Source organism: Mycotypha africana (assembly GCF_025528875.1).
Source record: "Mycotypha africana strain NRRL 2978 chromosome Unknown BDF20scaffold_6, whole genome shotgun sequence".
NCBI lineage: Eukaryota > Fungi > Mucoromycota > Mucoromycetes > Mucorales > Mycotyphaceae > Mycotypha > Mycotypha africana.
In genome coordinates, this window is record NW_026515730.1 from 156,224 (window position 1) to 169,656 (window position 13,433).

The 13,433-nt window shown below is 37.7% G+C and overlaps 3 protein-coding genes across 3 annotated transcripts; 2 read left to right on the top strand and 1 right to left on the bottom strand.

Moving 5' to 3' along the window:
- Nucleotides 1–578: 578 nt before the first annotated feature.
- On the top strand, nucleotides 579–1,875 carry BDF20DRAFT_941210 (TAFII55 protein conserved region-domain-containing protein; the record flags this gene model as incomplete). The annotated part of the gene is made up of 6 exons (XM_053084793.1): nucleotides 579–627; nucleotides 711–841; nucleotides 936–1,161; nucleotides 1,235–1,498; nucleotides 1,560–1,648; nucleotides 1,724–1,875. 6 exons carry the CDS (start codon nucleotides 579–581, stop codon nucleotides 1,832–1,834), a joined length of 870 nt encoding a protein of 289 aa, XP_052935320.1. The 3' UTR covers nucleotides 1,835–1,875.
- A 3,581-nt stretch (nucleotides 1,876–5,456) lies between these two features.
- Nucleotides 5,457–9,962, bottom strand: BDF20DRAFT_872556 (RNA dependent RNA polymerase-domain-containing protein). The gene is made up of 4 exons (XM_053081155.1): nucleotides 9,394–9,962; nucleotides 6,964–9,305; nucleotides 6,524–6,892; nucleotides 5,457–6,439 (listed from the first exon to the last, which is right to left on the bottom strand). Exons 1-4 carry the CDS (start codon nucleotides 9,653–9,655, stop codon nucleotides 5,690–5,692), a joined length of 3,723 nt encoding a protein of 1,240 aa, XP_052935321.1. The 5' UTR covers nucleotides 9,656–9,962; the 3' UTR covers nucleotides 5,457–5,689.
- A 771-nt stretch (nucleotides 9,963–10,733) lies between these two features.
- BDF20DRAFT_872559 (uncharacterized protein) lies at nucleotides 10,734–13,424 on the top strand. Its single transcript, XM_053081156.1, has 5 exons — nucleotides 10,734–11,103; nucleotides 11,174–11,401; nucleotides 11,480–12,191; nucleotides 12,280–12,591; nucleotides 12,689–13,424. Exons 1-5 carry the CDS (start codon nucleotides 10,928–10,930, stop codon nucleotides 13,190–13,192), a joined length of 1,932 nt encoding a protein of 643 aa, XP_052935322.1. The 5' UTR covers nucleotides 10,734–10,927; the 3' UTR covers nucleotides 13,193–13,424.
- Nucleotides 13,425–13,433: the final 9 nt, after the last annotated feature.

The window sequence follows — 13,433 nt, forward strand, 5'->3', positions numbered from 1 at the left end:
GCTCTGAATTATGTACTGTTGGCGAATTTAAAAATTTCCCTTTCTTTCACAGATAAATAGTTATTTACTTCTTTTTAAAATCTTTTATAATGGATACAACGAATGATACTCAATCAGCGCTTTCCGAGCAAGGGTCCACATCAATGTCGAATGTAGCCTCAACCTCAGCGGCTAATACTGCTGATCGAACTACTATTACTTCACTCATAACAACTGTTACCGATCCCAGCACAGTAACACCAAGCAATACTACTATAGACGGGACTGTAAACACGACAACGCCGAAAATTGTGAAAATCAGACGACCAAGGCAACCAAAAACTTCAACCACCACAGAAGGCAACAGTACGGCTACTCCTCGCAAAGATAAGACCATCAAAATTAAACTTACCGCTAGAAAAAAGACGGGCAGTAGTAGTGGTAGAAAGGGTTACAGCGGCAGCAAGAATAAACCCAACGATGACATGGAAGATCGACCCCATGCGGACGAGGAGGAGGAAGAAGAACCAGAAGCTGCTATTGAAGAACAACTTATATTTAGAGTGCCTGAAGGCGCAATGAGTGATCGTTTGCATGAAATGGTCAAAAAAAGAGAAATACCTGAAGATGTCAAGTTACACTTTAAGGGTAAATCAGCTACACACATCTGCTCACAGGCTTTATCGTATTTTTGTATAAATAAGCTTATAGAATTTTTTGGTCAAAAACAGATAATAGAAAAGGCTATTTTGTATTCGAAGGCAAAAAGTATGATGTGCAATTAGTTGATTTGCCAACGATTATTGAAGCCCAAAAGACATATGATAAAAAGCAATTTTATAAAGTAGCAGATATATCCCAGGTAATGTTCATGTTTTTTTGGTTGCGTTCAAGCTGGATCTGTACTTCAGTGTTCGTATAAGGACAACAATTCTGAACTGCTACGCTTTCCCCAGATGATTATAGTAGATCCCGCGTCTGGTTCAGAACCTTTTATACCTGAAAGAAACAACAAATTAGATACAGATCCTTATGCTTACCCGCATGGTCTAACACCACCATTGAAACATGTTCGTAAAAGAAGATTCAGAAAGAAACTATCTAAAAGAGCAATTGAAGAGGTAGAAAGAGAGGTAGAAAGATTATTAGAAATAGATGCTACAGCAGAAGATGTTCAATACGGTAAAAAACCAAAAACTTGAATTTCAACCTATTAAAGGAAATACAAGCTTACAATTAAACTATATATAAACAGAGGTTGTGGATGATCGAGAAATGGAAATGGAAGCGAATGAATCGGATGTTGGTAGTCAAAATATTGATATTGAAGAAAGTGGGGATGAAAGTGAAAGTGATGAGGATTTGGCAGCGGCTATTGATCGTGACCTCGAAATGATGGATGAGGAAGAAGACGAAGAGGATGAAAAGGAAGACGAAGAGGAGGAGGATGACGAAGAGGAGGATGAGGACGAGTCAGAAGATGAAGATGAAGAGGACGCCGCGCAGACGGGTGAAATTGGTAATTATTCCTATTCATATTCAGTAGTGGTAGAGTCCTAACATGTGTAATCTCTCTTCAGAACAAAAACGTCAAGAAATTGCAGAAATCAAACAAGCAATTCAGCGCAAACAGCGCGATTTATCCACAGCGCCGAATGCTATGCTTAAGGTATTTTTTTTTCCCCCTCAAGTTCTTCACATTACTGGACCTTTGATCTTATTGATCCTCTTTTATTACAATTAGAACCGATTTGAGACCGATATCAATAATCTTAAGAAGGCACTGACCTTGAAGGAGGCACACCTTGCTGAAATGAATGAAAAAGAGCAAAAAGAAAAAGACAAACAGCTTTAAAAGTCATTGATTTGATACCAAAGAAATGATGAAAGATTCTATTTATTGCTACTATATATAAGTCTTTTCCTTCTTCATCATAGATCAGCATTTCAAGGAAAACCATTTGTAATATAATAATCCATGATCTTTGTACGCTCTTATAATTTATGCCTAGTTTTTACCCCAGTATGTTGATTAAAACAGAAAATTACAGCCGCATACATTCTCAATCAACGAAATCTGTAGATATTCATCAAAGTACGTATACCTTGAAATCATCTAATCTGATTTCCCGCGAGTATAACGCGTATAACTCTAGTTATCCTTATATTCCTCGGTTTGGTCGTATATTTTGCGGTGTAGAGTAGACGTTCCCTGATTGTTTTCTGGATTTTTCCAACACATTTGAACAATTTCTCCGAGTCAAAATTAAGCGTCACAGTTTTGATTTTCCGGTGACATTCAAACTGCGGTTTTTAGCTGTCGAAAAGTATAAAAAGGCTGTCTCTCCATGGCCTTCTTTTCTTCCTTATTCTTGTGCTCGGGCAAAACCACGAAAGTGAGGTTCATACTGATTCTGGTTTATTGCTGGTTGAAAACTACAACCAATATCCGTCTGCAGTGCTTTTCGGAGCGCGGCAGCAATTTTTGGCAGGCTCGCAAGGGCCTTTTACCTGTTATATATTTTTAATTTAATAAAAAGAAAATGAAAAAAAATTTTATTTTATTTATAAACTAATCAAATACTGTAGCTACTGTCATGGTTAACTTATGATTAAAGCAACCCATAAATAATTAAATGTGATGTAATTGTATCGGACCGATTAATATGATACAGAATCTATTGACAAGATGTTTCATCCTAAATAAGGTCGGGTGATGATGCTTCATAAAGGTACGTACGAGCGAGATAGGATAACTTTTTGGATGCTTGCAGGTGTGATTGGTGAAAACGGAGATTAGGGTGCCAGCTTTTCCTCTATCGGTACAGCCGTCTTCTGTCAATGCAGACACAATGGAACAAACGTTTGTTCAAATGGTTGCTAATCGGTTTCTTCGCATTTGACCAATTGCGACCCCCTATTGCCCAAATTCGTTCTTAAATTGAATGTTGGTGCTACTCCATTTCTATTAAGGTTCATAAGTTGCATTAGCTCCTTACGTATATGTATCCTTTTGCCCTTCTTATCAGTTAGTCATAATGTATAACGATATAAAATGTGAGGAACATACGAGATAATATCGAATTATGTTGAAACATATACAGAGCCATACACTTACTATTTTCGAAATGGTATGGTTTGGATTGTTAAGTGGAAAATGTTTTCCTAGTATGTTCTACGTAAAAGCGAATTCCATTGCGGTGCCTCTTTCCCTTATAGATATTAAAGCGCATATGATAAACTTATTAACCGGCCCTTAAATAAGCCAGTCAAATAGTGACGTCGTTATGTATCAGTCAGCTTTCTTCAGTTATCGCATGTCAAGCCTATTAAAGATGATCCAACTGCTATTGTTATTATGAAGTTGTACGCTGCTGTTTCCTAACTGCTCGCATTCACAGTCCCACTACTATATATCTCATGATTAGGATGCATCTGGAAGTCAGATAGATACACTTTCCTTATAACGCAACCCTCTGTATTAAGAAAGTTGACAACCTGTCTGGCAATAAGAGACATGTGCAAGCGCGTTTAATGATGAATGGCTAAACCAGCACTTTCAACCATTATTATTGCTGGTGTATAAAAAAAAAAAAAAGTAAGCGATGTGTATGATGTGAAAATGGTGTTTCTTAATATAATAAGGCTGTATACTTTGTAGATGTTTTCTTTGGGCTTTTTAAAGAGAACCACCTCCTCTTTTGCTGCAACCTCTTATGCTTTTTTATCGATCAATTGTATTCAACGAATCGAATAATACCTGCCAGAATACTCATAATGACAAATATGCTAAATTGATTCTTAACTTCGAGAACGGCAACTATCATTAGTGACAGCCGACAGCTCAAAGGATCACTCTGACATTCTGTAAAATTACAGTTTGAGAAAGATCATTGAGTAGACTACTGCACATTTAAGTAAGCAACCGAATATGTTAATGTTAAAAGTGACATACATTCTGTAAATATTCTGAGCAGAGGTTTGATAACATGGCATATGATACAAATTGTTGATAATACAAATGCTGACCAGCAATTAAACTGAACATCTTTTAATATCACGGGTGACGTTAACCTTTACTTTACTTTGAGTCCCGTGTTTGTTATTTAATGCTTTGATTTACCGTTCTAGGAGTTTCCACTATAAGTCAACGAAATGTTCATGAATCTCTCTAATGCACGGTGCCTATTCTTTACTACTGGAATTTGGTAGAATAAGGAATTCTAACAGCTGTTGTACAATTTTGTACGAAGCTCATAGGAAAGGAATGATACATAGTACCATTAGATTATTGCCGTTGGTAACAGCACCGTGCTTGAACGTTAGTATGCATGGCACAGCTCCATCCTAAATGTGTAGCTTCAAAGATATTTCCACCGGTAATTATTAGAGGATTGCACCTCGAATGTCGAATGGTGTCAATATGAAGAAGAAAAACGAAACTTAAAATACTTTATCAAAATTACCATGGCACGAAATGTGAATTTGTCGGCTTTGAAGTAATTTTCCCAAAAAATGTTAGCATTTAGACATATGTTTGCAATATATTGGAAGATGCTAAAAAGCATTGATCATATTTTTCGTATGACATCGATTTGTTATTCTGCTGTGGTTCTGATATTCAAACTTTTACATTGTCACTGGCGCTCCAGTCTATCAAGTTCGAAATTGTTTTCAAATTTTACGCTTCTCAATATGTTAAGTCTTTCTTATAGGTTCAGGCGTCTTGTCATATTTTCAGAATAGATACTTTGTTCGAAATCCTAACTTTTGATAAGGCTCCATCTGTGATTTCTTTTATTTTTGATCAATACTGAAAATCAATATATTTGTCTTCCTCGGTAATTTGACATTTGGTGATACACAATCATTGAGTCAGCTCCTAAAAAGCTAGCAAAGATATAAAAGCCTTTTGCTTAAGCGAACTGCTCAAAGCAAGTGATAGCAATAGGCCCTTTTGTTTAATGATATCTTAATACATATATTAAATCCGACCTGACAGTGCTTGGCATAGTTTGCGACTATATTGATCTTGTGGTCAAATGCAAAGGACCAAAGAGGAATGTGTATTATACGAATCGAGATATTGATCCTTCCCTTAATTCACGTACATGTTAGCGGTTAAGACTACGGCTTGACACATTTTATATTTTAGGTAATTCCAGAGAAGCTGGCATCCGAATCACATTCTATGACCCGTTTAAGTGATTACTGACGGCACACTCCGACGAAGAAAGCCTTATTTAATGTAGTGAACAAGAGAAACTATCTAGTTTTTCAAAACGTGCCTGGGCACCAACTGTCTGTTCGATCGACGCTAGTTTAGGCAGTTTCCCATATAGAAACAGTATCTGACCATTTGATCGAATGTATCAGCAATAATGCGTTCTAACGTTTTTAGGAAAGTGATGGGACTTGCGATGGGTATTTCAATAGATAAGCTAACTTTTAGCCCAAGAGAACTAAAAAATTTAATATTCTTATACAAAAGCCTTCACATCTGTATGGACAAACGATTCAAAAATCTTAACCAAACTGTGATAATAACCCACTTTGATAATTAAAACTTGCAAATTATCGTAGGTGTAAAAAAACGAAAATATCTGAAACCTACTGCGATGAAAAAGGAATGGTGCAGGAGTATATTGCAAAATATACTCCTTACCAGCTTTTAGAGCAAAAATATTATTTGGATGATGAACTGAGTGCTTTATTGCCTCGATTGAAACAGCTCTTCTGATACACGTACTTCCTTTACATTTTCTTCTCTATAATTTGCTTCTTTAAGTCGTCTCACCCATTTCCTATCAATATTCATGCATTTGTAGGAGGAGACGGCGACAGATTCACAAAGCCCATTTTCTTTAATTTGCTTTGCACATGCATCGGCCTTGATTCTTCTTAAAGCGTCGTATGCTACGATATAACAGTATTTACTGTACTTAAAAGCAGCAACACTGATGGTATATGCATAACTTGCTTTAATATTCTGAAGCATTCGACCTCCATTCGCTTGGATATCATATATCAAAATATTGGACGAAAATGTTTGATTTGGCGGTGAGTGTAAGAAATCCTTGGCAAAATATTCCTCTAACTCAAAATGACTGTTGAACTGGGTTTGATAATCATCAATCAATTTTTCTTTGAAATAACGCTGAGGATTATGTACATTATCTAAAAAGTGTCGTCTAGCTTCGTCTAGTTTCGCAACTTGCTTATTGTATTCATCTCTGTTCTTATTCACAGCTGCGACTATTGATTCCAGATCTTTTTTTAATGCTGTATCATTAAGTTGATTGGCAAGTTCGCATGCTTTCATGTAAGGCGCTATCAAGTCTGGATCTTTGAAAGGTACATCATCTTCGTAGAACATACTGCGGGAGTATCTTGTGAAAGCCGCGGTTTCTTTCAGTAGTGTGTCATATAAGTAGTCCATGGTGGTCGTAAGAGGCGCATCCTGTAGAGTATATACGTTGTTGACTTCCTTATAACTTCGAACATCGTGACCTTTTTGCTTATTCCGTTTGTCCATAAACCAAGCAGGATATGGTAACTCAGCAAAACTGCTACGATCTCTATGTTTGGCGCTTGCCTTCAAGCGTAGACCTTGTTTGGGAGCATCCACCAATTTAGCACACATATGTGCAAGGTATACGACATCTGGATTATCAAGCGACGTCCTCTCTGCCAATACAGTTCGCCAGTTTTCGTAGATACCTAATGTACCATCTGGAATAGCAACGGAGATAAAGTTATTCTGAATAGCTTCTTCGGGATTATTCCAGGCTGAAACTTCACCCCCAACCGTAGATTCATCCTTATCAAAGGCTTCTCTTACTCTTGATGGTTCTGGAGGAACCGGTGAAGATTTGAACGGCTTGACAATACGTTCATCCCAACAACAGAAAACCTATATAATCAATTCATTTAGTGTTTCACGGATACAACAGCGACATAATCTTCTCTTCTTATGTAACTTACAATATCACCATCGTAATCGCCACCGCTGAGCTGGCTAGCCAAAGATGTCGAACCTTTGATAGAAAAAACAGCAATATCTGTGTACATTCTTAAAGCTGTGCAATCCACCGCCTTTACTTTCTGAATATCACTTTTATGACCACAAGGATTACGTGTGACAATAACATCGCCGAGTACTTGTCCAGCACGCACACCCGTCTTTTCATCTTTCCGTCTACTCGAGAGTTGCAAAAAAATTTCGCCTTCGTTTAGTGTTCCGGTGGGATCAGGTATACAGGTAACAGTACAAGATTGAGCTATTTCGATCTTATACTTAATAGTGATGGCTTGGATGATTTGTCGGAAAATCATAGTGACGCGGGTAGCAACATAAGCATTAGACAAGTCGAAACCAGCATCTAAGAGTCGAATCACAGATTCATGCAACCCACAGGGAAAACCAGAATACTTGTTGATCCGTGCGTAGAAGCTGCCTTTATGTGCATTTGGCTGGGCCCAGAATGTATCGCCCTTCGCCGCAAGGGATGATTCAGTGTCGCCGTCAGTGTACCGCTGTCCTACTTCATAACCTTCTTCTTCAGCGTCGGTGAGATCTGCGGGGGACATGGTGTAGAAGCCACTATCATTCTCGTCATCACCTATATAATTATTGCTCAACATGTCGTTCCATAAGCCTTTTTCAACACTTTCTTCGTCTTCCCATCTGACTGTCATAATATTTCCAGTTTTCGCAACCCAGTCTCTCAGCAGCTTGATACTTTGGTTTTCAACTACAATTGTAGCTAGTCGATTCACGTATTCTTTGAGAATTTCTATAAAGACTGCAGTAGGCACACCGCCGGCAGCTAAACATTGAATGAACTGTGTATTCAAATTGGATGGGTAGATACAAATTGAATTTTTAATCAAATCAAAAGTATAATGATGCGGATCCAAGCTCAAATCGGCTTGAGGTAAGCCTGTCTTGAACTTATTTTGACTCTTTCTGATCTTGATCCAATTTCCCGAACTAAAGTCGAGATCGGGTGATACAATCCAAATACCTTTAGCGCCAGCAATACGTCCTTGAACAGCACAAGGCAATTCGTCTGCAGCTTGACACCCCATAATTTCTTTCATCGCTGAACAAGATATGATACCACAGCCATCTGTCATACATGTGGCTTCTTCATCTCCATTAGATCCTTCAGATGCATAAACATCATCGATATAGATAATTTCTTCAGGCTTGAATTGCAGAGTTGGGATACTACTACTATAACCAAGAGACATTCTGCTAGCATATTTACTCATTGACATGTTCCAGTTCTCACTTATAGGCATGTGCCAATCAATGACTTCTTGGATACTAATAGGTTGTAAATCGACGCCTTCAGTAGCAAATAAAATAATCATATCCTCTTTAACGAATAAAAATTTGAATACACGTTGCATGAAAACGAATGGCTTTAAAAAGTACTTTTTGTGTCTCTTGATCAATGTTGGATGAGTTCCTTTGGCTAGCTTGAGTTCTAAAAAGCGATCTTGTCCAAATTTGCGAAATAATCGATTGGAAGCCTCTACTTTTGGAGCTCTCAAGATGATGCTCGGATCTGACGAAGACGTTTTAAAGCGAATGATACCGCTATAATGAATCATTCGGTTCTTCATTCGCGCTTTGGCTATTTTAACTTCTGAGGTATCATGGATAGTAGGTACTGTTAACAGATTGGATGAAATCTTGTTGCATTGTTTTACATGAGCCCAAACATTATCAGGGCACCGTGTCATTTGTGTATAAGCTAAGCCGTTCACTTTCACACCTAAACGTGTCTCTTGATTCCATTTGACCATCACTTCAAATAGCCGATGTGGTTCATTATTAGCTGTTACCAAAAATTGTTGGAACGCATCGAAGGGTAGTTCGCTCCATGATATTTGAAAAGCTTGGACAAAACGAGCAATTTCATACAAATAAATCCAAGGAACATTTGAGAATAATTTGGAGGCTCCTGCTGGATTGCAGATGATATTGTGTACTGTTGATTCATCGTCACTAAAGCATCGTAACGGCGTGCTTTTTTTGACACTTACTTTCAGTTTCTTCGCCAAAGTGGTATCAGGCAATTCAGGTGTGGGTGACCGAAGTCTTTTCTTTGCGGCATTATTACTGTAAGTATTACTGTTCATTGATTTTCCACTCATTGGGGTGGTTGTGGTCGGCTCTGGCGTTACTGGGGTGGTATCTATGGTGCTCAAAACAATGTTTGTTGTATCTATTTTTGTAGGTTTATGCATTGTATTTTCGATTCTATCTGAAACTTCTGTATCAATATCATCAAAGGCTACATCTTCATCTAATGCTGCACACATATAGTTTTAGTTAATTTCATAGGTTAGTATAGCAATTAAAAGAGAAGATAGAGTATAGATTCAGTGGGTTAAACTTACAGAACACGACCTGTAGCTCAGAGTCGAGTTTGTCGATAAGGTCTTGAATGCTTTTCTTCGGGTTTCCATTCTGTAAAAACTTTTTGATAATAGCATCTAGTTTATTCTTATCCAGCAGAGCTACCACTTGCTGCATTTTCAAAATTTCTACCGGTAGATCGTTATTGACATTTGACAACTGTTGAATTTTTAATGGGAGTCTTAAGTTATTGTATACTGCTTTTGCGCATCGTGCAATGAAGGGATCGAGGTCTGATGTCATTATTTTCTTCAGTAAAATTTAGTTTATAAGTGATAGCACGTGCACAGTAATATTTCTCTTGGTATACAGCTTTATTTGACGATTTTGGTTATATCTATAAAATGAAGAAGAAACAGTGAAGCAAAGGAAATATGACCTGAATTCCCATTTCAAAGAAAGGAACGGCTATTTAATTATTCGCAGAGGGAATAATAACATCCCGCGTAATCAACAAGTGGGGAATTTTACATTCTCGCGTTCAAAGCAGCATTTTCGGGCATAGGCCTGCTTATGAATAACGAAATTCTCAGCTTATAAAATTTAGGAAAAGCCCCTTATTGTTTTCGGCACACATGTAAGACTCACTGAAAACTCTTCAGCGTTTGGAATGTTCGCAACGGAAAACAAAGTTCCATAAGCAGTAACGTTTCTACAATCCATTTCCATATACCTTTGTATTCCCCAGAAATGTGCACAGACTCATTCCAGTTTTTCCAACTTTCTCAGTATCAATCCGTTTTTTAATGGGAAATCAAGGTTAACATACTACGCAAAACTTTTCGTTTCTTAGCAGAAGATGCAACTGATCTATGACATTTCCCGCCTGAGGTACCTAACAGATATATCCCAGTTTGACAGCATTTAAACAAGTAATAATGGTCCTTGTGTAACAAGAGGTCTCTTGCTTCAAAGACAGTAGTGTACAATCTTAAACCTTAAAGTCATTACTTTATAGTATAATAAATCTCTAAGTTCAGCAGTTCCTTTCTGCGTTGGAAAACCAATAATTCTTTGAGGTGACTCATCACCTCTAGTTGTATCAAACATCAACGCTTGTTCAAGAGCTCTACTAGGCAGCATATTCTGTAATTAATTTGTAGTTTTATCCAGTCAGATGTTAAGTTTGTTGACGTTTTGCTTCGAATGTAAACTGATTTTCAGTCAAAATCAGAAAGAAAAACTGGCACAGTAACTTTTGCATGTCCTTTGGTGATGCCATAACCTGACCATATGACATTTTAAAGTCAGCGAGTAGCTCATTCTTATATCTTTCCAATCTTTTTTTTGCTTGTTTGCTGTTCCTATTCCTGAATTCCGAATTTAGTAATAAATCAAAAAACAAAACAGAACAGAAAAAGAAACTTTTGACGCTTTACTATTGTCAATATGCTCAGGTTATGTCAGTGTTTCGTCGCTTGGTATAAATAAACGTTAGGCCTCTTTGCATTTTTATTGTTTTCCCTTTTGTTTTCTTCTTCCTTTTGACTTCATCTCTTTAACTGAAAAGAAATAATGGGTTTTTGTATCTATTGTAATTTGAAAGTTACAGGCACCACCACCACTTGCCCAAAATGTTATCGAACAATTGCACTGACGAAAGATAAGCCAGTCGACACTAAGGCTAGCACGGCAATGTTTAGTATTCCTAGAAAGTCAAATCAATCCAATATTGACAAATGGCAGGATACGTAAGTAGCCAAGTTGAAGCTTTCTAGACAGTTATCTTTTGCTGATACACTCCGATTTTCTGTTGCTCAGGTACAGCAAAAAAGCCATTTTTAGCAGTGGAATCAGCTCATCAACGAGTACACCTCTGAAAGCAAGGCAGCAGAGGCCTATGCCTACATTTTCTAAAAAGGACTCGACAACCTCAAGGCTTACCAAAACCTGTGCTAATTGTCAGAAGCCTCAGACTTCATGGAAAGATCTCTCTATTTATAATTCTGCCTACTATTGTAAGCCATGTTTATCAGAAGTTCTGGCGTGGTAAGCTATCATTATTTATGAAACCGATCATTTACCATTGAGCAACACTGTATTAACGCAATTCTCATTCAATATTAGTCCTGGATGTAAAGAATCCGTTGAACAAGGTCAAATTCAGACCTATTTCAATAAAAAAACATGGCATGCGGCATGCTTAAGATGTGCAAGCTGTGGCTCACCATTGAAAGCCATGTTGGCTACTGTTGATAATAATGGAAATCCCTCCTGTCGTGTCTGTAGAACCAAAATCGAAGAGTCATTGAAACCATTTGGGGATCAGTTTCCTCCTCCTCAAAGTACAAGTGCCTCAACTCCTCTGCTTCATTCCACTGCTTCCCCATCCAAGGCATCCCAAAGTTCTGTTGATAAAATTCCACCTATTAAGCCAAGAAGGTCTTCTGCTGCTTACGTTCCCTTCAATTCTAAAGAGGCTTCCAAAGACCTTTCTGATGGAAATGACATTCAAGATACCCCTCCAGTTACTGCTGCCCCCGAAACTTTGAAAAAAGCTGATGAATTTACATCCCCAAGGACGGGTACAAACAAGGAAGAAACACCTGCCAAGGAACCTACGCCTACAACAAGTACGGCTCCTCGTCGTAAGAAAGTGGTGAAAAAGCCATGTAGAGAGTGTGGATTGCATGTTTCCAGAAAAGATTATCGTGGTCTCAAGATTCATACTGGCGAAACGCTTGTCTTCCATAGCTACTGCCTTTTCTGTGCAAAATGCCATCAGCCATTCAATACACTAGAGTTTTGTACTGACGGTATGAATTTCTATCACATGCAGGTAGGCTTGAAAGAATAAACCAATTCTTCTTTTGGAAGCTAGTGTCTGATCATTTTATGTTGCATTCGTATGTGTAAACTATCAATAGTGCCCTCCATCTCTCGCTATACCTTCAAGAAATGATACGCCACTGAGTGAAGAAGATGAGGCCTATCCTCGTACCCCACCTTCAGATCAAGCTTACTTCAATATTGCCGCTCAGTCACCAACAACGAATACAATGTCTCCTTCGTCCCTGCAACCTGAATTCACACCAGACGGTCCTCAAGAAAAAAAAGAAGATGGTTCCATTACTAAGAACGAAGTGCAGCAAGAGCCTGTTGTAATTATATGTAATGCATGTTCTCTACCTGTAACTGATACATGTTTAGAATTAGCAAATCAAATCTACCATAAAGAGGTAAGATCCTTTGATAAGCAGCCCCCCCCCCCCAAAAAAAAAGAAAAATATGACCGAATCAATAATACCTTACTTTACTCTTTTACCTAAAATACAGTGTCTTCTATGTGCTGGTTGTAATAAGACAGTGCCTACAGATAAGAAGCTTATCAAATACCAAAATAGGCTTTACTGTGACATTTGTAGTATGAATCTCATTGACAAACAGCAAAAACGAAGCCTTAGTAATAATTTAAAGGTGAATACACAGTCAACAGAACATGGCTTTACGGAAAAGGAAAAGAATGAACAAATCGAAGTGCCAAAGCGAAATACATCTGTCACATCACCTTCTGATATTTTCAAAACGAGAAAGAAAGTTTTGCCTCGTTTAGGTGGAGTCCGTACTTGTGCTCGTTGTAACCAAAGTATGCCCTTCTCTGATACTCAACCCGGTCCCAATGCTAGTCGTTGGCATAAGAAATGCTTACGCTGTGCTGGTTGTAATAAGCAAATGGATTCAGATGCTCATATGACTGTAAATGAAGAGACTGGCTTATGCTTGGTTCATTGTCGCGATTGCTTGGATGATACACCCAAACCAAGATTTGTTCGACGCTAAACAAAGGAAACCTTTTGTTCCTCTATTTAAGCACACTTCACATTTAGTAACATACATTATTTATTTAATATCATTAACTCTCGGTTTGTAGCTTTCCACATTAGACCTCTTCTGTAATCAAGCATAAATGATCATAAAAAACAAAACAATTAGTCTATGTATTCCCATAATCTACGTATATTTTTCTTAACAATTTTTTTTTAAAATAAAAAAATTCCATCCACCAAAGGGGTCAAAAAAA